Source organism: Aspergillus bombycis (genome assembly GCF_001792695.1).
Source record: "Aspergillus bombycis strain NRRL26010 chromosome Unknown contig00030, whole genome shotgun sequence".
NCBI lineage: Eukaryota > Fungi > Ascomycota > Eurotiomycetes > Eurotiales > Aspergillaceae > Aspergillus > Aspergillus bombycis.
In genome coordinates, this window is record NW_019170032.1 from 163,432 (window position 1) to 185,730 (window position 22,299).

A 22,299-nucleotide genomic window follows, 5' to 3' on the forward strand; every position below is an offset into this window, starting at 1 on the left:
TTGGGGTTCGGAAATTTGGAGATGGATGTAGAACGGCCCATAATGGATGATACTTGGGTGCCCTTATGTGTGATAGTGTCGCAATGCTTTCACTGAGTGGTGCCATGGACCTGTCGGGCAGAAATGCATGTTAAATTGTCCCACAGAAGGATGCCTATCAATCAGAGCAGTATATATATATTTCTTTCTCTACACCGGAAAGTAAGGCACCGTTATACTGAAACAATACAAGGTAGGGATAGACCGTGCAATTAGTGATAGAGTAAATTTAGCATAGCCACATATCAGTACTACTCACAGTTAGGTGTTGATTGTTGCAAACCAACCATGTGTCTTGTCTTCTTGGCCAGATCAGGTCTTTACCGGGCCTCAGGCCTTGCTGGAAGGTGACGCTAACTACATCCAGACGCAAGTACTTGTCGGATTTTCACGCTAATCCATCCTCGGATTAGATCCCGGAGCATCTCCGACGCAGAACGACACGTGACGATAATTGGCGGAGAGATATGGCAGAATCCGCCCTTGTTGTATCCGTACGAAATACTAGTTTCATACATACTTCCCATGACCAGTACTCTTACATCACGAAAACCTCTCCATTTAGAGCGCGTCATGGACATAGATGCTGCAAGAGATTTATCCCAGACACGGTCAAGGTCGCAGAGTCATGATGAGCCAGCTCCAAGGGCAACGGCAAGCGCTATCGCCCCTAGACAACCCGGGAGTCGTCGACGGGCAGCCTGCCAGACCTGCAGGAAGAGAAAGGTCCGCTGTAACAATGCTAGGCCAGCCTGTGGCTTTTGCCAACACAACGGTATGAATTGCGTCTACATCGAGCGTGGTGAACCAACAAAGGAGTATGTAGCACTTCCTTTCTTGAATCTAAACCGACTGCGACGGCATTACTAATGAAAACAGAGATCGGGATTTGGGAGAGGTGATCGAGCGACTGGATAATCTGACCTATGCAGTCGAGAACATTCACTCATATCTCTCCTCCACCGGTGAGTTGTTTTTAAATTATTTGCTCCTGCACATGCATGGTGTGCTGACCGGAGCTTAGGAACCCCAACGTCCAGTGGGCGGTCCGCCGCACCGCAGCAAATGGGAGGACAGTTGGACCTCCCAGTGGAAGACACAGAGCCATACAAGGACTATCTACAAATTCCTTCTAGTCGCGGTAGCGCGGACACGGTCCTTACATGGCCGATTTTCCGCGGACGATTTCGCGAAAATGCTCTAATCACGACCTTATTCCAGTCGTCACACGGGGCGGAGAGCTCTGCCATCGAGACATGGGTTGTACCCGATGGGTTCCAACCAACGAATGAGGAACGCATCCCAGCCCTGGTGGATCAATTCATTCAGAACGTGCACACGAAGAATCCAATCTTGGATCTGGAAGCCCTGATTCGCTGGGGCCGGCATGCTGCGGAGTTTGGACTCCGATGGGATGCCCAGTCCTGTCTTGTCCTGCTAGCGTGTGCACTTGGGTGTGTTTCTCAGGCCTTCACGCTGTCCACGAAAGTACCTTTTCAAGGCGAAAGAGCAACGCACGCCTCCGATGAAAAATCCTCCTTGGCATCGGGGTTAAAGGAAGGTGAAACATTCTTCGTGATGGCTTGCCGAAGGATTGGCCTTCTGCGGTACTCCGTGCTTGGGGCCCAGTGCCACTTCTTTGCAGGAGGTTTGTAAATCCACGGGACTAAGCTTTCTGTAATGACGGATGTTGATCGTTGTCTAGTTTACCTGATGTATACGTTTCGTCCGCTGGCGGCTTGGAATCATTTCTACCAAGCCTCAACCTTTTACCGACTACGGTTGAGAATGATTGATGGGTTGAATATTGACGACGACCTTTCGGCGGATGAAGCGGCTCAGCGAGGCACTTCAGTATCGCGACACATGGAACAGAGCTTGTATTGGTCGTGTTTCAAATCTGAGGTAGAGATACGAGTCGAGCTCCCATTGCCACAGTCGGCGATTGCCGAGTACGAATACCCAGCGTTGTTCCCAACCCCGCCAAATCTCTCAGAGGACTACCCGGAAGGCGGATCGCACGGAGCTGGATGGTCAACATCTTGGAATACTTCCAGACCGACAAGTAGTTACAACAGTAATCGAGCCCAAACATCATTTGGCGTACGAAATCACATAATGCAACTCTTCGATGAAGAACAAAGCTGGTACTACTACCTGACTGAAGTGGCGCTCAGACGGATTGGGAACCGGGTGCTCAATGCCTTCTACCAAAAGGGACAGTCTATGTGGTCGGACATCAGGCCGTTCATTCCTCTGGCACTAGAGTTTGAAACACAGATTAATGCATGGTCTGCTAATCTTCCCCCAGGGTTGCGACACTACAAGGACAACGAAAGCAGTGGTCAAAGTAGAAACCGCTTCTCTGAGATGCAGGACTCAATATCGCTCGAGCTCAGTTGGGCAATCGCCAACCGATTGTTAGAGATTCGCCTATGGCTGTATCAACCATTTTTGTATTTCGTCATCCATCATCCTGTCAACACTGGACAGGAGGCTCGAAGAACGCGAAGTTCATCATTTACCGGCGAGGAGTTATCAACTATCGCTGTCCTAGTTCAGTCCGGGATGCACTGTGCCCTGAAGATTTTGGAAGCCAGATGTCTTCGCCACCGCCATCATGGGATTTGGTTCGACCTTCGAGCCCTTGTGACTAGCTCTCTAATTGTGATTGCTGCCATCAAGAGCGGCAACCTTGACGTGCCGGGGATCGACCGCCCTATGGATTTGAAAACTCATTTCGAGGGCACACTACAAGCGCTTAGCTACTGGGAAGACGAGGCCCCGGATATCAAGAAGTCCCGTGGTATCTTGGAAGGCCTGCTTATGGAAGTGGGTTAATCATCATTACGGTGACTATACAGCCAATTACGCTATTTTCATGCATATCATCGATGCCCGATAACGTTTAGATTTTCACCTTATGGTATGGAGTGTATACATTATTCGCATGAGCTCATCAAATAGCTGATCGTGGCTGCTATCTGTCATATCGCCAGATCTCTCAAAAAACGGTGGGTTGTAGGTTTATCCTAGTCCTCAATCGCCTTGGCCTTCTCCGTGTCTGAGAGACTATGGGCTCGGGTTGCTTGCGTCAGCTCAGGATTATTTTCCACCAGAGTCTGGAAGTTTCGCTCGGCATCCCACACCCAAAGGCTGTTGGCTGCGAACAGCAGATCTATTTGCTCCAAAGTGCGCTGGTTTGACTCGGGGTACAAAGCCCACACCATCGGGATCGTGATAACGTTGGCGATCCCGAAAATATAAAGGGTCTTCTCTCCAATGGAAGAGAACATGATGGGGCAGAGGAGAGTCTAGAGAGGTTGCAGAATTAGCGTCCAAACAGGCGTCAAGTATTGATTAGCACATACCAGCCAGCCATTTCCAATACTCCATCCCACCACACCCCATGCATTTCCTTTGGCACGAACTGCGAGGGGGAAGATTTCTGCAGGATACAGCCATGGAACCGCTGCGACAATGTGGTTAGTATCTTGTGACGCCTGCCATACGAAACGGCGAACGAGCGTGTTGACTTACTGAGCCAAGTCGCTCCAAAGACGGAAGTAAAAATAAAGACCATAGAGGCGGCAGCAGCACCATAAGATGAAGCCTTGCTGGTATCTCCTGCAGCGTTTGCCTGTTTACAGAGATACGAGAAGCCTCCAGCAAGGAACATTGCGATTCCCTGTCCGACGGAGCCCCAGTACAAGGTCCGGCGACGGCCAATACGGTCCAAGGTGAAGACACAGATTAAGGTTGAGAACTGTGAGTGTCATTAGCCATGTCTCTCGACAACGCTTTCTCAATTAGTCTTACCATATAGAAGACATTATTCAGACCGCTCACCCACTGGCTTTTCTCGGTATCAAAGCCAGCCATTCGGAAGATGACAGGGGCATCTGCTCCCGGTTAATCTCTCTTCATTCCTGGTTGCTTTACAGGCATCCGGTCGTAGAAATGTTTGGCAGCAAATGGTGTCACTTACAAACTGTTACGCCCGCAATTCCCACCCATTCCTGCATGATTTGCAGCCATACAACCAGCTGTACCCGGCGACCGATGTGAAGATTGCCTGAACCTCTCCCAGTGATCATGGAGAAGTATGAGGTGCTGTACTTCTGAGATCTCTCGAGCTCAGCCACGTTGCAAATATCCCGGAATTCAGCTTCTGCCTTGTTCCCATCCTCAGGGCCTGTTCCACGTAACCGACCGAGGATATAGCGTGCTTCCTCCTCGCGACCAACCTTGACCAGCCATCTCGGAGACTCGGGGAAGAACCAGACGAGGCCCAGCAATAGGAATAAGAGAATGATTTGGAATGCAATGGGAAACCGCCAACGTAAGGCTGAACGTCCTTCATCGATGAACGAAAGGCCGCTGGAGTATGGTATTAGCACGAAAGCGGTCCGATGTGGTGTAAGAGTCCATAGCTGGATGACTTACAATTCTAACCAATATGCCACCACGACACCGAAGATGTTCAATGTGAATTCAATTGCGATGAATTGACCGCGAGACGTGTGCTCGGCCGTTTCCGTTGCCCACACGGGAACAATTGCGTTTAGAATTCCAGTGCCAATGCCGTTAATCAACCGAGCTAGCCGTGGTCGTGATCCATCAGTTCTGTCAAGCAAGAAGGATATGTGCAGGGTTGCCATAGGCGTGGGCAGGGCATACCGCAGATGATCCATTGATGATTCATAGCCGAGCACTGCAGTGCGGCACCGATAATGGCCCACACTGATCCAACTGCAATACTCTTCAACCGTCCTATTCTTTCACCAATCCAACCCCCGAATAGAGCACCGACCAGGGTCCCTAAATAATAGACGGAGACAATGCCACCCTGAAGCAGGCTGTCGGTGACAACCGGGACATTGGTGTCGCCGTTTATATTCGCCCCGTAGCCTATTCCCATGAGCTCGAGATAATCGCTGGAGTTGTTCACTCCTCCCATCATCCCTTGGTCGTAGCCAAAGAAGAATATAGCCAAGGCAGCCACGCAATTGATGGCGACTAGTAGTTTCCGCTTCTCCAACTTGTGGACTACATTCCACCTATGGATCTGGTTCGTCATGATGATTAGGCAGATAGATGACTAGGATAGGAGTCCCAGATGAACAAGATAGCTAGGAAGATAGGAAGGTCTGCAGACTGCAGAGGGACAAGATATGATCCATTGTATTCTGGGGGGTATTGAAACTTTTATACATTCCTGACGGCTGTACCCCAGATCCCGGTTGTTGAACCCCAACGTGGAGAATCCGGGGAGACACGCCTACATACAGCTTTACAGTCACGATTCCTTGATCACTACCGACGGATTCCACGCCGTTTTCTCCGTTAGTTCGCAAGTGTTCCCCACTTGGACCCGAACCGCTAATCCTAGTCTGTCTTTGAACACGAAGTTCCAGTCTTCTATGGCACGTGCCGGCAGAGACGCCGTTCTCGCCCGCGCTCTCGCCCTCGTGCCAGCTCCACCGAGACCATTGTCAAGACAATCTCATTGTGGATAAACTCGTCACGATTTCCCCATTCACCCTTTATCTCAAAGGGCGTCAGGAGAGATTGACTTCAATGGATGCCATAGACCCACCAAGAAGTCAGATACCAGCCCAAGGTGGATATGTAGTGCCGTTATCCATAGCAAAAGGTCACCTGAAGGTTGGCAGGAGAGACACAGCGAGCTATGGCGAAATAATACTCTCATGGCCTCAAGGCTCTCATGAGAGTCGTCGACGATGGATTTCAAGTCAGATCTATTTGTGTGTGTGTGTGTGTGTGTGTGTGTGTGTGTGTGTGTGTGTGTGTCGCTCGTTGTTATCTTCATTGCATCATCAACAAAACCCCCAATCCTGTCTTTCGATACTGTGATCTGATCCACCTATTTTATCAAAATGGTAGTATTTCCGACTCCCAGGGATTGGAGTTACCGTCACTTTGGGTTGAGCTGCCACCCTGGGACCGACGGTACCACAGTCGGATTCCGGATCCGTCAGACAGGGCACCTGCACGCATCGCACAAATACGCGCACGCTCAGGAACAAGGTCGCCCTGTGTAAGACCCTCCGACTCGATATCAATCATCCGATTCACAACAAAGGCTGTCCCGGAGCTTGTCCAGGCCCCTTCTTGAAGGTGCCATGTCTGCAATAGCCGTACCGCCTCTCTTCGGATATACCACTCACGGCATCGGAAAGCACAGAGGTAGAGAGGCGGGATCATACCCATTCCGACGGAGAATGTTGGCACGGGAGACTGACTAAAGTCGGAAGAAAGAACAGACTGGGCGAGGTGGACCACACGCTGGAAGTTTGATGTGAAAGAGTCAAACCTGCTTTCTCCCTCATCTTGCCGACAATCTGTCGACACTCGGATGATGATGATCTCAGTCCATAAATCAAGGGCAGCTAGTGTATGACGATCTCTTGCTGATAACATCACTTTCTTGCGAGTGAGTGCTGTGGTTAATTCTGTCTTCCAAAGCTGGAGCTTTTGCAAAATCGCGTCCTGGTGTTTATCAAGGATCTCCCTAGCCATGAACATCTTACTATTCTCCGGATCGTTCTCACAGACGAGCCACGCAAGACCAATCAAGAGGTTACATGCGTCCCCGACGGAATTTACAGGCTTGCGCCACACCGGGTTATGGAGAGCCATAGAATGAACGATGGAGTACTCGTGCTCTAAGGTAACCGCCTCGGGCTCCCGGAGACTCGCCCAGTGCAGCTCTAAATGGTAGAATACATCCGTCAACGCTCGTTTATATTCCACCCTCTTCTTCTTATTGCTCAGGTATGACTCCTGGAGGAGACGGGTGCCATGCCGTAGATGACAACTGGCTGCGTTGGTGTCTCCTTGGAGGAATGCAAACGAGACGAAAAGAACGCAAGTGACCAACGTGATAAGCATGTGGGAATCTTGCCCACAGCTTGCACTCTGCAATCTTTGCTGCAAACAAGTAATGGCCTTATTGCACTGTCGCAGAGGAAACAATTGAGGATCGTTTTGATTTCCCAGGTTCTGTGAAGACTGTATGGTGTCGAAACTTCGATGGAGGGCACTGATGGCAATGATCGCATGACGGACAGCCGGCTCCTCCTCACTGACCTGATGAACCATTTGATGCCAAAATTCCAGCGGAAAGTAGCCCGAGCATTGCCAAGCCGTGCTGCTGCGAAAGAAACCCAGGTACCAGCGTTCGGACAGCGACAGATCGGCTTGGCTCGGATCTACTAAAAGGCGGGAAATCCAGGCACCGTAGTCCTTCGTCACAGTAAGTTGGTTCTGCCGAACTTCAATTGTTGTCTTGCAAGGTACGTCAACGGTGTCTTTGGTAGTTTTCCAGGCTCGAGTTCTTCGATCGATGGTGTCCTGATAGCCGCCACACTCGCGCCCTGCGCTGACACAAGTGCGACAACATGGGCGAGCCTCGTCACATTTCTTACGCCGAGCCCTATCAAGCGGGGAATTAGTACTGAACTGCCTATCCAAACAATCGCTGCCGTCACGCTCCTCGGTCAGGGGCAGCCGGAGCAATATCCTGAGTCGGATTATCGCGCGTCGTTGGGCGATCTTACTTGCAGGTCACACAGCCAGTGCGCACCTTGGGACGGCTCGTCCGAGACCGTCGCTCCTTCGGTGGTGTGTGCAGAGGGTCCATTCTTAAATGTTCTTGGGCCTCTTCTAGATCTCGCTTGTGCAGGTTCATTGCGCGGCTGACGGGTTGGAACAGAGAGGCACGAGGTGGGCTGCGGCGGTTATGCCGAGGAGTGGAGACTGCTACCGAACTATCGTTCAAGATCGGCGCTTTTACTCAACTTCATTGGCCCAGAGACTGCTCTCGACTCGGTCTTCGGTCGGTCGGCGTATATGCAGCCCATTGATTGCGCAACCTCAATAGTTTGCATGGCGCGAACGATCTGAGCGGGTAACAAAGGTACCATCACAGTAACCATTTGAGTTGATCGTGGATCACTCAGATTACGTACATGAACAAGCGTCCTTATATATCCCTTTCTCCCTTCCGTGGTAATTCTCTGTCACCTCTTCCGTACAACATGATCAATCCACTTATAATCAGCTGGTCATGCATGTGTTGCTGGCTTTCAGGGCATGATCCTTACCCTAGTAGTGGCGCTTGTTGTTAGACTATACTCATAACCATTGCCACAGAGGATAAATACCTACACACTTGGGGCAGTTGCAGCATGCGCCAGAGTCATAAACAGCACTTGCTTGAGGCACCCCTGCCGGCCACTCCTAACAGAAGAGAAATCTCTACTAGGCTAAAGATTCAAGGTCTGCTCTGGAGTGTCACGGCACAGACATACAAATCAGATGACATCTTCAATGTAATATATCCTTTCCTCCAGGATATCTGTGGCTGCGCAGTCCAGAAATGTCACACTACAGCAACTACGCGTTTAATGGGGCTAGGATCAGTACCCTCCGATGGCACAGGCTGGAACCTAGGCGAGGAAGACAAGGTATTTCAACATAGATTTCGTGGCAATTTGCTTTTGCTTAAAATTCAAATGATTCTTCAACACTATAGTCGGGCGTTGTAACATTCCGATGGGCCACTTTGACGTTCCATCTTGCCCTCTGGGTTGCATCAAGCAGGGACGACAATGCCTCCATCCTTCCACGAGCTGCCATCATAAACCTGGGCTGCAATGGCGCCGACGGGGTTCAATTTCTTGTAAAACAGAGTCAATTTGCCATTGACAGAAACAGCACTGAAGCGTGTTCCGGGGTAAAAGGGTGCAACCTCAACGGTCTTGTCGTCCACACGGTGTTTGATTTTGGAGGGGCTGCTCCTGTCTGCAAAGAAGACATGTTTCTTGCCATCATTCACTGCAGCAAGGGGAGTACTATTTCCCACTTCACTTGCTGGGACAAGGGTCTTCTTGTCTGGATAGGAAAAGCTAGTCAGATATCTGTGATTGAGACATGCTTCGTCACAGGTAGGCTTACCATGCCATGTGTTATCCTGACTGACCCAGTGATTGATATTTCCTTCATGGTCCTGGTAGTACAGGTCAATGGTCCCCTTCACGATACTGCTTGCCAGGTCGGTGCCGGGGAGTGCCAGAACGCTCTCCGGCAACACTGTTTCGGTATACCACGGAGTCTTCGGGACACGGCGAATCTCGGTGGTTTGTAGCTTATTGCCGCTCTGCCTGTTGCATGTCAACAGCATTCGAAGAAGTGCAATAAATGGGAGGTCTTACGTATTGAAGTAGACCCATTGGGATCCATCCGGATTCCAGTCGGAGCCATTAAATGAACCACCAGTAATCCGGGAGGTCGAGGTAGGGTTTACTGAAATTCCATCAACCTTCCCATCTGTCCAGGTCCCGTTAGAAAGGACCTTGACTCTGTCGGCAACTTTAGCGCTGGAATCAAGGTAGACGACATGAATCTACACGCATAATCAGCCGACAACACCGCTCCTGGGTATCCCTTGTATTGCAAGGCTTATACGTACGGTTGACTTCTTTTCGAAATCCCCATCGTGCTCAACATAGTATGCGGTCAGAGCTGAGCCACCGAGGGCAGCGTTGCTGGTAACCGTGGAAGCCTTGGTTGTCCAGCTGGAGCCCGACTCAGAGTGGGCTTCGAGGATGTCTTTCCCGTTTTGATAATATAAGAAGCTGTCTTTGCCATTGGTTGTGACCGCAGCCAGTGCGGTGTTGACAAGGGAGCTCATCTTGTAAGACAGAAAATGATCGTGTGATGGTAGGATGATTTGTGGTAGAACAGAAACGGATGTTTTGCTGAGGTTGAACAGAAGAGCAGACTGGGCTTTATATCTTGGAGGGAGCGAGTTTGCGAGGTGACACTTGACTACAAAGAGAGCAGGGGCGCCATACTGGGGCCAATCGCAGCCAGCATGGTGTGCTTGAGGGATTTCCTGGGTGCGGGGATGTCAAGTCTCTGATGAAAGATGATGCCATCCTGATAGATGCCCGAGACCTCAAGAGGAGCAAGAGGCCGAACGGCAATGCGCTACATAGGCTTGGAGGCGGTGCGGCACACCACTGTATTACCCATGCACTTGTGTGTTGCACACATCTCCGAGGCCTGGTCAATCAGTAGAGTGGTGAAACGTACATGTGGAGGCATCATCATTTGCTAGGTGTGATGGCCAGAACTTGCATGGCTGGCTGATCTGTGTGAGGTAGGAAGCTCAACTGGATACTCCAGAGTCCAATGGCATCCCATTCATGCTTCTTTACGTCACGGACTGCAACGAATATTGCGAGGTGCATTACTATTATAAATCAAAACTGTACGGCGCACAAGGCATTCAGCTCGTTGCATATGCCTTGCAAACTGCAAGATGGACATTCTCCCGTCAACGATGCTAAGAGGCTCCTATATCATACTTCCCTTTTACATTCCATGCCCTCCCCTTTTAGAGCAGAGGAAAATTGGAGGCTAGTCAGAAAATACATCCACAAATGCAGTGTTTTCAGAGCATATGCCCCACGTTGGTCTATGACGCGATTATTCTACGTGTTATGCATGCCAAGAGCTGAAGCGATCATCAGCGCCTCGTTAGGAGTTCATTCGCCCATCATTAGTATTCACATCGTGCGAGTCATGCATTAGGGCATGCTTCTTCACCAGCCGGATATCGAGGAACCTCAGAACCCTGTATGCTAGTCTAGAGCGTGTCCATCCTCTCTTGGCACACCGCGCATCCCTGTTCCTTGACCTCTTTCCCCAATGGCCTAGCGTGGCCATGCGGAAACAGTGGAAACAGGGTGATTTCTATCATCGGTGGTGTGATCTGTCGTCGCTTAATGTTCTGGAAGTGCTTGGACTTGGTCTGCCATCGCCAGAGTCTGATAAGTGGAAACCTTTCAAGTGCCGACTACCACAGGGCCATGTAATGGTATCTATGGTGCACCGACTGTGGGCTGGATTACTTGATCGTCCGCAAAGATTCCTTTGCATAGCTCCCGCGACAGTACGTCTAGACACCGACAAACATCGATGAGACTATCAGCTTTGGAAGAAGGCGCCACTCCCTACAGTACTGGCTGAATGCCAAGCGATCATTAAAAAACTGGACCAGACCCCTTTCTTACTGGGAATTGCCAATGTTCCCCAGGCTGCTGTGTCATATCCGGGAATTCACCACCTTCAAGCGGGCAGCTACGACAGGATTAATCGAAACAACCTATCTTAGAATGCTGAGGAAAGACGAACTGCCCACCACGTAGCGAACGCTTTTCAGCTAGCCATCATGTTTGATGCAGATCCAGCTTCTGCAATAGCCATTTCCTACTCCGGGCTGAAGCGCTAAAGGAGCCAATGAAGATTCTCACGCATTGAGCCACAAGCTCGGCATACATGGATCTATTTCAAGCCTGAAGCGAACATGACTTCATTGCCTTTGTTATTTTGTCTTACCTTTTTTCTTCTTCGTAGTCATCCAGGATCTAAGATCCCTTCCGTATGTATTATTCTAGTCTTTAATTGTGCCATGCTGAAGGCTTGACCATATAGTCTTGGGGCTGGAACGAGTACTTTGCTCATGCGTCTATCCTATAGATCCACAAATGGTAGACATGACCTAGACCATCAGCCCTAAATGCAAGATCCTTCTTTCATTGGAATATCTCTACTGGTTTAGGGCCAATCGGAATACCCGACATGGCACATCTCCCAGCAGGGTGTCCGGATGCATCAGCCGCACCACCGAAGCCTTTTGAACAGAGCAGTTCGTTTGTGGTCCTATGTTGCATTCATCGTCAGTATTGACTAACATGCATCCTGAATAGACGCTGTCTTGGGGCTTCCGCTGCACCAAGGTTACGAAAAACATTCACCCAATGTTGCATTGGGCTTCACTCCACCTGAAAGATAATTGCCCTTGACAAATCCGCATTAAAGGGCTCTCTCTGTGTCCCAGATTTACGTCATCAATATACTCGTTGAGGCGTATACCAAGCATTCCAATTCGTAGCTTCACGAAAGACTCGACGGGACCTGGTCAAATACCGTCCTGGAAGGGTTCAGCTGGAACGCCGTGGAAGACTGGGCTGGCTGAACACCCCAGGGGTTACTTGGAGGGCTATACGCCTCGGGGGTAGTGGGCCATGGAAGCCCATGGCATTTGGAATTAATGATCTTCTCAGTCCATCTAGGATAACTGTCCTTGGAAGCAACATTCAATGAGATCGCCAAATGTTATAAATACGCGCTCTCACCTTCCATCCATAACGTCAGTTCATCAACACTTGAACATCTTCTACTCCCTTTTCAATCAAGCCTGCCCATCTATTGAAAACCCGTCCTTGTCTGAAATTCAAACCTTCAACATGCATTTGCAAGCCCTGGTTCCCCTAGTCCCCCTCTTTGCCAGTCTTACCGTTGGTCAATCATTTAGCACAGCGAGAGAACTTTACAACAAAGTCTGTCCTGTAAACGACGGACAGGAGAAAGCAATCAAGTCCCATCTCTTGGTCACGTACCACTGCGACCAGCGGCCAATCAGTAAAGACAGAACGGTCATATCCGCTGGGAGTCCGGATGAATGCGCTACGATATGCAGCAAGAGCCCTAGCTGCGAAGCCAGCTTGTGGGCAGGGAAAGAAACCACGGCTGGTCGACAGGCGAACACGGCCAAATCCTGCGTTCTTTACCACAGCCTGGGAGGTTCCCTCATCCCTGAATCGCACGTCGTTTACATGACGCACCGAACCAAGGAGGACCCCCTTTTCCCGAATGATGATGACGAGTGCAAGGATGACAAGGTTCGAATTGGACATTTGCAAGTCCAAGTCGACGATCTGAAGCGCCAATTGGAGACTTGCAATGGGAAATGCGAAAAGGGGTGCTTCGAGTGCCCGGAATACGACCAGGATCATATCTATGACCGAGGAAACGATTACAAGGTTTACTGTGGCATGCGTAAGTAGCTCGATTCGTTCATGCGCATCTAGAGTCTTGTCTTCTAATGGGGGTATCATCTAGTCGACGACGCCGGCTGGACTTCAGACGATCTCGCCAGTTTCGGCGACAAGACCCCGAAAGAATGTGTTCAGGCCTGTACTGATACCCCGAAGTGCAAGCGCGCCATCTGGGTAACCGCGCAACCCTCAAACAAAAAGGGGAGCTGTTGGCTGAGAGACTACACGGTGCGGGCTGGTCCTGTTCCCACGAAGAAGACGGGTTATAGCAGTGCTCACCTGCAGTGAGGCCATGAGATACATTCGATCATCCACCGCATAAACAAGATTCTCTTCACAGGATTTGAATGGAGTGGTGCGCAGTATCTGTACTCCTGCTTGGTATTCAACATATCGAGTATGCAATGACTATTGATGGGAATCGCCCAACCTCCTTTGTTTGACTTTTTATTAACGAAAGATAAGAAAACGATAAAAAATACTGCTTGTATTTCATATTAGTTATGACTTCACATCCGTCTTGTTGTTCTGGCTACTCTCTTGCTGTCCCTGTACTAGTGATTTATATGTTGTGGTACTCGAGGCTACTCAGATATCTCCATTAAACATGCGCCTCCCATCTAGTAACCAGCCTAATACTCTTTGGAAGTGCAATGAATCTTAAGAGCCATTCCTTGAGCACCATTCGACTGTGCAATCTCTGTACTTCTTGGTTTTCCTATCAGGTTCAAATCTCACCTCTCTATCATACGTATTCAATGCCTTCTACAACTTCCAACAGTCGGCCAAAACCATACCAAAGCGACCCTGAAGAGAGTGCACACCCAATAGTTTATCATACGCACGGTGGTTTCGTCCATTATTGAATCGTTCTATTAATCTAGTTCACATCAAGACGTACATCGTATAACCATGACTGGCTCTACAAGTATGAACAAGACCGCGAGGTAGATTCCAAATCTCACACGCTCCTCGCAGGGTCGTCACTAGAATAAACCGACATCTCGACCTGTTTCGTAATGCCTCGATCCGACCGATTCGACGACGTCTGATGGCTACCGATGACGGTGTTGTGCGAATAGGGGTTTAGAATACGCTCAATACTACACGTTTCGGCATCGTTATTCGTCGCTAATTTACGGCGCGACTGAGTGGTTGCATTCTCACCTGTGCGACGATTCCCAGTAAAGGGGCTGCGCAGCTCATACGAGCGGGAGAAGCTGTGGCTGGAGAATTTCTTGACGGAGGACATGACCAGCGGCCGGATGCAAGGGATCGACGAGGTGATGATGATCACGGCGTTTTCCACATACCCCCAGCGGATGAGCTCAATGCCGCCGGAGGCACCGAGGTTTGTAACGCTGGGCAATTGGTCGAGTTTCGTTGTTTTCACGATCGATGCCACCATGGCCCTGGGGCAATCGTTAGCAGCTGCGCGTTTCCTGCGCGTAGCGAATTGGAGAACCTACACAAGACCCAGGCTGAGCAGAACAATCAAGCCGAGCTTGACCCGCGTTTTCAGGTTGAGATTCCAAAAGACAGGGATGGGGAACACGGCCAGAAACAAGTCCGTGGCTGAGTTGACGGCTGGGAGGCAGATTAGTTACGCGGTTTTGTGAGAGAGCGATGGCGAGGAGACGGACGTACTGTTGGAGTAGTAGGCAAATTTGATCACGGCGTTGCTGTCACCGCAAGTCGTCTTCACGGTCGGATCCCAGAGAATCCTGACATCGCGACAGATGCTAAGAGGGAGGACGGCGGAGACGATGTTGCCGGAGAGCTGCCAGATCATGATAAACCATAAGGCGAATCGGTACGTTCGGTTGGAGCCGAGGATAGCGAGGAGGTATATGATAAAGGAGCAGCGGGCAATTGTAGTGCTCATCGTCACAATCGGAACCTCGATAGCGATGGCTTTCAAGACGGCCTCCATGTCCTTGAGCGGCAGCGTCTCCAGGTTCTTGCCAAAGCCATGACTAACTGACAAGGTCAAAAAGGCCGTTGCTACGATCATCAGAATCTAGACGAGTCAGTTCACATAAACCTTCAGCGATGGGAAAGGCCAACAGAGATAAAGTGGTATAGGGGTGGGCAGGGGCACATACCATGCAAGGATCATCAAGATGTCATCCACGCGGAATTGGCCGATCTTCAGCTTCGCGAAGACCCTGAGAATGACAATCACCGCCGCAAGGGCCACGGCGACCCAGATTCCCTTCTGCAGGGCTGGGCCGCCATTGGGTTCACTCGTGCCCATGACTCTTGCACCCCGAGCAGGACCTGGGTGGTGAAGGAGAGTTACAGGTGGTGGACTGATGGACAGGGCCTCTTCAAGCCAGACATGGTGGAGGCACCGCAGTGTCAGTCATACTGGACCCCGGCCCTGCCAACTAGCTGGAGTGGCACATATAACTAGTCATGACTTTTTTAGAGTTTGAAGAAGAGATCTCAATCCGGGCACGAGCTGTCCAGACTTTCCGGCTGGATCGAAGGATAAGCGAGCAGGAAACCAAGGTTGTGGCTGAATCTTCTTAGGATCCGGTATTGCTTGTGATCCCGAAGGAGGATTCTTTGACAAATCGTGCTCTTGGGTCGGCTACATAGCAACCAGGTACCCGGTTGTGGCTGATTTAAACGAAATTGGACGCTCTCTTTGGCCGACTGGCGGCCATAGGATTCGGCATTGCGCAGCGGAGATTTGAGCGTGTCTCTTGGGAACCAAATATTGGCGTGGGTCTTTATTGAACTTTAAAGATCCCGACTGCCAACCATCAGCCGGGCCTCAATGCCATCTGGGAATTCTCGAGAGAGGATCCACTGTGCATGATGCACGCCCTGGCCGTTGCGCCGTGAGCTGCAGCCGTTTTATACGAATTCAGCAACAGTGGAATCGACAAGCGCCGGGCACAGTTTCATGTCAATGTTAATCTTGTCACTGCGAGGACGAGAGATTGTAGATCAGACTGGTGACAACACTCATTTTTTGGACTACCGGACAGAGCCTTGCCACCGGATACACGGAGATGACCCATTCCTTCCAGGATCCGCCGGTTGTTCCAAACCCTTGCGCCATCCGGCGTATACGAGTTTTCAGATAGAGTGGGTTACATTCGCCCTTACTTGCACTACTGAAGGAAAAGCAAGACACCGGGGAACGGGGACCACTGAATCTATGCCCAGTTCGGCAAATACACGAGGCAAGGCTTGTTCTCCATGGGCTGCGCTCCCACTGGGTCGGCGTCGTGCCAATAATTCGAAGACTGGACTTTTGTGGCAGACTCACAGACCAGCAAAGCGGACCCACACCGCTTCTAGGCAGAAACAGAGTTTTTCGGGCCAGATTCGGAAAAACCTTAGGGCTTCAAGCCTGGAAAAAGGGATGAAGAGATGGAATGTTGGCCAGAGACCAGCCTCGGAGCACTTTCGCAACATGGCCGGCGATCCGAAGGTAGGTATATCAGTTCCCCTGGGTATCAGATGTCGTGCCTGGCCTGATCAAAGGGCGGATCGATCTGGGGGCGGACGTAACTGAGGACGGACAATGCTCCGAACGATATATCAGATTCATTACCCGGATGTCGCCGGGAAATCGTGAATTGATATCCACCCCGTTCTCGACTCTTCGGTTCCTCCGCCCAGACTAGACGCGCTTGGGGAAACATCTCCGGACGCTGCTCATGAGGTTCCTGTCGAAGATGTCTCCGCCACAGACAATAGATGAAGATGCCTCCCCCTGGCGCCTCGGTGTAGTGTAGAAGCGCGGAATTAATGTGCGATATAAATTCACCCTTGTCCGAGCCGTTGCGACCGTAAGATTTTTGTATTCGTCGTAAAGCCTTCCCTTGCTTCCGCATTCTCTCCCCGCGCAACCATGAAGGGCTCCTGGATGTTGGCCGCTGCCACTGCGGCTCTCACTTCAACAGCATTCGCGGACGATTCCAACTGCTACTGCCTCCCTGGCGACAGCTGCTGGCCCTCCACCTCGTCCTGGGCATCGCTCAACACCACGGTCGGTGGTCGGTTGGTCGCAACCGTGCCCATTGGAAGCCCCTGCCATGATCCCAACTACGATGCCGCTGCTTGTGCGGCGTTGAAGTCCGACTGGACGACCCCACTGCCTCAGTAGGTGCTACGAGTTCTTCTTGCTGAGCGATGGGCAACGATCGCCTGCGACCCTGGGCCATGAGAAGCTACTAACGGTAGTCCCCGAACAGTCTCGAGTCGTCTTCCTCGATCATGCAGACCTACTTTGCCAATCAGAGCTGCGACCCCTTCACTGCGGAGTCCCGGCCTTGTCTCTTGGGCAACTTTGTCAGCTACGCAGTCAACGTCTCGTCCAGCGACGATGTCATTGCCGCCGTTAACTTTGCCAAGGCGAACAACATCCGTTTCGTTATCAAGAACACTGGTCATGAGTGAGTTTCCTGCCGAATTGCCCTGCATCGGGACCGGGCTGACCCCAGATTCCTTCCAGCTATATGGGCCGCTCCACCGGCGCTGGCGCCCTCTCCGTGTGGACGCACCATCTGAATGACATTGACTACAAGGATTGGTCGGATTCGTACTACCAGGGTCCCGCATTCCAGGTGTCCGCCGGTGTGATGGGATACCAGATCCTCAACGCCGCCCATGCGAAAGGGCTGGCCGTTGTGACCGGCGAGTGCCCGACCGTCGGCCTCGCAGGTGGCTACATTCAGGGTGGTGGTCACTCGGCCCTGAGCACCAACTTCGGCCTGGGCGCAGACAACACGCTGGCCTTCGAGGTGGTCACCGCCGACGGCCAGTTGGTCACGGCCTCTCGCACCCAGAACTCCGATCTTTACTGGGCTCTGAGCGGCGGTGGTGCTGGCAACTACGGTGTGGTCATATCCGTCACCGTCAAGGCTCACCCGGACGCCAAGATCTCTGGCGCTGGTCTCCAGTTCGCGGCCACGGCCAACACCACTGAGGCCTTCTGGCAGGCTGTCGCCAAGTTCCACACCCTGCTGCCCGAGATGACCGACCAGGGCGTGACGGTGATCTACCAGATGGTGTCGGGCGTCTTTGCCATCAACCCCCTGACCGCGTACAACAAGACCGCCGACGACGTCAAGTCCATCCTGGCGCCCTTCACCACGGCCCTCACGGACCTCGGCATCGCCTACAAGGTCTCCTACACCGAGTACGACACCTACTACGACCACTACAACAAGTACATGGGCCCTCTGCCCTACGGCAATCTCGCGGTCGCCACCTACCAATACGGCGGCCGTCTGATCCCCCGCGACGTGCTCGAGAGCAACCCCAGCGGCATGGCCTCCGTGCTGCGCAACCTGACCAGCCACGGCGTCGTCGCCGTCGGCGTAGGCATGAACGTCTCGCAGCCGGGCAACGTCTCCAACGCCATCTTCCCGGCGCTGCGCAACGCGCCGTGACCATGCAGATCGGCACCAACTGGAACGAGACCGCGCCGTGGTCCCAGATGGTCGCCGACCAGTACAAGATCACCAACGAGTACGTGCCCCAGCTTGAGGCTGTGACCCCGGGCAGCGGCTGCTACCAGAACGAGGGCAACTTCCGCCAGCCCAACTGGAAGGAGACTTTCTTCGGCAGCAACTACTCTCCTCTGCTCACCGTCAAGTCGAAGTGGGATCCCACCAACTTCTTCTACGTCCTCAAGGGTGTCGGCAGTGATGCCTGGACGGTTTCCGAGTCGGGCCGTATGTGCCGGGCTCAGTAATTTGCTTTCCGGCGTTTTTTTTCTCCCTGTAAATTACATAGACTGATAGATGGTTATGATCTTTCTTTGATACCTCATGATAAAAAAAAACGACAAGTTTCTAATACACTATGAGAATTAATGGACATATCTTACCGTACTTCAGCATGTCTTCAAATCTGTGTCTATAAACTACAGAGTAGACTTCCGAGTGAACGTGGAGACGACAACACTGCTGGACAGGCATGTCTTTTCGCCGCAGGTCTCTGGCATCCTGGACCATCCCAAATATGAGAACAAAGTGCTGACCGACTCGAGCGGCTGTGATTGCCGCCTGGCGTCGACGCCACGTGTGGGATAAGGTTAAACTACGGCGCTGCCATGCATGAACGCTTCTCTATTAGGCACAACGTCCGCGTGCTTACTAGTCTATGTGACTAGCATGATTGCCAGTCGTAGTGGAGCATGCCATTGGACCTAGCGCTGACCCAAAAAAGGGGCTGCGGAGAAGATCATTTGAACCGAGGTTGACAAACAATTGGGACGAGTCTATTAGGTACTATGCATTATCTAAACCAGGTGACGATCATTCGAGATCCTGTAGGAGTTTCTATATGCCACGCCCGGGGACCATATCTAGAGTATTCCGCGGTAGTTCTTGTTTTTCAATCGATGGCTCTTACACAGACGAATCATTCTTCCGTCTCCGAGCAGCCGACTCGTCCTGGGGCTCGAGGAACTCGCCTCGTTCGAGGTCGTTCTCGCCCTGCGAATTTCCCGGTCTCCCACTGCTGCGGTTGTCGGTGCCCCCGGTGGGACCCATCTCATCCGTCATGGCCGGACGATCATACGCGGTCGATAAATCCTCGTCGTAGCCATGCACGCCACCCACACTCTCCATGGTAAACGGACTAGCCGTGGGAGCGTCCAGCGCGTTCAGTTCCTCCGGGGTGAAAAGCCACGGAAACAAGAACGCGCGGACGGGAATAAGCAACAAGATAATGACCGGGAAGCCAATCGCAGCGATAGTCTGGGTGATGGCAAAGGTGCCACCGAAGCCGATCAGCTCAATAATGACAAACAGCCAGATGGACCAGCGACGGTCCAAACGCTTCAGGGGGTGCGACGAAGCGGTGAACCCGTGTTCTTGGGCCAGGAAAATCAGCTTCTGGGTAATGCCGTTGCCCTCCAGGGCTTGGACGCCCATGACGAAGAAGAGGCCGGCTAGGACGCCCTGCGGGATCAGATGGATGACAATGAGCAGGGGCCCGGACATGGTGCCGAGCGTCATGATTCCCTGCGCTAGATTGCTGAACCGCTGCTCGACGACGTGGTCTATCACTCGCACCACTTTGCCCTTGTTTTCGTCGTTCTCGTCCGCGACGTGCCGGGTCACGCATAGCGCCGCGGTGTGGAAGGGCGCTTGCGGGATCAGTCCGTTCGGCGCGGGGAGGCCCAGGATGCCTGCCACTCCTGTCGTGATCCCCAGGAGGAACATGTCCCAGTGGAATCCGGCGGGCTTCCGCAGGGGAAATTCGCTGCCTTGTGCGATGAGCGAGGAGACTGGGATCCAGGGGTCAGCACGAGGGTTGCAAGGGATGGAAGGGAAACATGAAGTGGGAGACTCGTACCGTTGTGGTCAAAGTAAAATAGGATCGTCAACAGCAATGCGAACGGGATAGCCAGGAAGATATCGCCGACGCTGAGATCCCAGAAGCGCACCAGCCAGCCACGGTCCGCGGTGGGAAAGAAGGATTTGCTGATCGGAAGAGTCGAGACGCTCACATCACGCATGTGTCCGAAGTGAACAAAGCCCGTGAAGAAGACGATGGTCAGTACGGTGCCGTAGTCTTCGATGAACTTGCGAACCCAGCGATGGAAGAGGCTGCTTTTGCCGATTTCACCGCAGACCCAACCGCTCATGAGAACTAGCAATGCGACCATGATGCTGAGATACGCGGATGTCTCCCCGTCTGATCCCCACTGCCGGGTAAGGACCTGGATTCCCTTCTGGAGATAGACGAACGCGACATAGAACCCGAAGATGTCGCATGAGAAACGGGTGACATATGTCAATCCATTGCACATGTTGGTGATGGCGATGATCCAGTGCATAATCAGTGACCAGCTGCAGCGCGACGAAAAATCAATCTCGTGTCAGCGCGTCATACACTCCCCTTGAGGGCTGGGGACTGCACTTACATGCCTATCCATGCCATGAAGCCCAAGTAATTGGTGCCTCGCGGTGCGATGATATCGTAAACCGTGTAGTTGAAGACCGTGATCGGACCTATGTGCATGGTTAACGACCAAGTTCCCGATATTCGAGAGCAGTTGTGGAATCGAACACTGACCAGTGACACCGACAATGACAAGCGGCTGTGCAGCGAACAAGGAAAACACCACTGCGCCCAGCACTGATGCGAGGAGGACTTCGTTCACACCATAGTTCTGGTGGGTTTTCTCAAACATATCCAACGAGAAGGCCAGGGCCGGCAGGATGCTATGACAGGATCAGCATTGTACCCAATCTACAGTCCCATGAAACTGTTGGCGCACGGAGGGATTCTTCAGACGGTTTCGTCGTCAGTGTACCTACTTGGCAAAGAACATATACACCGTCGCCGGAACCACTCGATAGTCCCATGCGTCGGTCCAATCGCTCATGAAGAACGGAGCCCTCCTCTTAATGTCGTGGACCATGCCGCGGAAGAAATGGATACGCCACCATCGTGATTTCCTCGCCGACGTCGCGGCAGACCGACGAGTGGCGAGTCGCGACAAGCGTTCGGCGTCCTGTGAAGCGCTGGGATCGCCCATTTTGCTCCGGCCACCGAGCCTGTAGTGCGGCGTTGAAGATGACGCCTCCGGGCTGGATAAGTGAACAATAGCGATGTTCTTATAGTAGGGACTCCACTCGGAATTAGAAAAACTGGAGATTTATAGTCGGAGAGGGGGGAGTTCCGGTTGGGGCAGCGAATGGTCAAGGCAAATCAACAAGGATTACTATAATAAAATAGAAAAAGAAGAAGGGGAAGAAACAGGCAGATGGCAAGGTCTAAGACTGTTTTCTATTGACTAGTAGGAGGTTTCTTTCCCTTTTTTAACCCTCGGGAAAACGCAGCTTTTTCTTCTGCCGCATGAGCCAGACAGAATAAAGACTGGTGGAGGCGCGCCTTAGTTGGTCACTGGCCAACCCGCATGTCGAACTAAAACCCGGATCATCTGAAAGGCAAGAGAACTATTGGTGGCCAGAGTCTGACCTCGACGTGCCTGGGGTCCTGGCGTCGCGGTAAATAAAAAAGATTTCAGAATGTATGAGGTCGGAAAAGTTTTCGCGGAATCCCGTGCCTCTCGCAACCCTCAAGAGCACGGCGACCGATGCAAGCAGTATTCGTCGTAGCACCAACCAGCTGTCAAGCTCATGTCGCAGAAGGCTCAGGCAGAAGAACAAGGCTATCTAAACCATATCCAGGGAGCTTCGCAAAAACACCTCCCAGCTTGGGAGCCAAATGATATCTTCACGGACCCGCATTTTCATTTCTTGCCTCCCGAGGTGGGGATGACGCCAAGCAAAACTGACCGCAATCTCTGCCTTCATTGGCCTGGTGGGTCAGTCAGAATGCTGCC

The 22,299-nt window shown here is 51.9% G+C and overlaps 8 protein-coding genes across 8 annotated transcripts; 3 read left to right on the forward strand and 5 right to left on the reverse strand.

The window, feature by feature from the left end:
• Positions 1-612: 612 nt before the first annotated feature.
• On the forward strand, positions 613-2,880 carry ABOM_004674 (Zn(II)2Cys6 transcription factor; the record flags this gene model as incomplete). Its single annotated transcript, XM_022531803.1, has 4 exons — positions 613-857; positions 919-1,004; positions 1,064-1,687; positions 1,745-2,880. 4 exons carry the CDS (start codon positions 613-615, stop codon positions 2,878-2,880), a joined length of 2,091 nt encoding a protein of 696 aa, XP_022390280.1.
• Positions 2,881-3,071: 191 nt separating this feature from the next.
• Positions 3,072-5,119, reverse strand: ABOM_004675 (MFS monosaccharide transporter; the record flags this gene model as incomplete). Its single annotated transcript, XM_022531804.1, has 7 exons — positions 3,072-3,353; positions 3,411-3,511; positions 3,580-3,805; positions 3,859-3,941; positions 4,028-4,419; positions 4,486-4,639; positions 4,720-5,119. 7 exons carry the CDS (start codon positions 5,117-5,119, stop codon positions 3,072-3,074), a joined length of 1,638 nt encoding a protein of 545 aa, XP_022390281.1.
• An 815-nt stretch (positions 5,120-5,934) lies between these two features.
• ABOM_004676 (Zn(II)2Cys6 transcription factor) lies at positions 5,935-7,753 on the reverse strand (the record flags this gene model as incomplete). Its single annotated transcript, XM_022531805.1, has 2 exons — positions 5,935-7,498; positions 7,623-7,753. 2 exons carry the CDS (start codon positions 7,751-7,753, stop codon positions 5,935-5,937), a joined length of 1,695 nt encoding a protein of 564 aa, XP_022390282.1.
• A 906-nt stretch (positions 7,754-8,659) lies between these two features.
• Positions 8,660-9,757, reverse strand: ABOM_004677 (uncharacterized protein; the record flags this gene model as incomplete). The annotated part of the gene is made up of 4 exons (XM_022531806.1): positions 8,660-8,958; positions 9,022-9,227; positions 9,279-9,469; positions 9,536-9,757. The coding sequence occupies 4 exons, from the start codon at positions 9,755-9,757 to the stop codon at positions 8,660-8,662; spliced, it is 918 nt and encodes a 305-aa protein (XP_022390283.1).
• Positions 9,758-12,380: 2,623 nt separating this feature from the next.
• On the forward strand, positions 12,381-13,259 carry ABOM_004678 (uncharacterized protein; the record flags this gene model as incomplete). Its single annotated transcript, XM_022531807.1, has 2 exons — positions 12,381-12,972; positions 13,036-13,259. The coding sequence occupies 2 exons, from the start codon at positions 12,381-12,383 to the stop codon at positions 13,257-13,259; spliced, it is 816 nt and encodes a 271-aa protein (XP_022390278.1).
• Positions 13,260-13,932: 673 nt separating this feature from the next.
• ABOM_004679 (uncharacterized protein) lies at positions 13,933-15,228 on the reverse strand (the record flags this gene model as incomplete). Its single annotated transcript, XM_022531808.1, has 4 exons — positions 13,933-14,383; positions 14,441-14,558; positions 14,619-14,947; positions 15,077-15,228. The coding sequence occupies 4 exons, from the start codon at positions 15,226-15,228 to the stop codon at positions 13,933-13,935; spliced, it is 1,050 nt and encodes a 349-aa protein (XP_022390279.1).
• Positions 15,229-16,842: 1,614 nt separating this feature from the next.
• On the forward strand, positions 16,843-18,690 carry ABOM_004680 (putative isoamyl alcohol oxidase; the record flags this gene model as incomplete). Its single annotated transcript, XM_022531809.1, has 4 exons — positions 16,843-17,093; positions 17,186-17,386; positions 17,446-18,343; positions 18,394-18,690. 4 exons carry the CDS (start codon positions 16,843-16,845, stop codon positions 18,688-18,690), a joined length of 1,647 nt encoding a protein of 548 aa, XP_022390376.1.
• Positions 18,691-19,348: 658 nt separating this feature from the next.
• ABOM_004681 (anion exchange family protein) lies at positions 19,349-21,489 on the reverse strand (the record flags this gene model as incomplete). Its single annotated transcript, XM_022531810.1, has 5 exons — positions 19,349-20,232; positions 20,301-20,797; positions 20,872-20,959; positions 21,024-21,172; positions 21,269-21,489. The coding sequence occupies 5 exons, from the start codon at positions 21,487-21,489 to the stop codon at positions 19,349-19,351; spliced, it is 1,839 nt and encodes a 612-aa protein (XP_022390374.1).
• Positions 21,490-22,299: the final 810 nt, after the last annotated feature.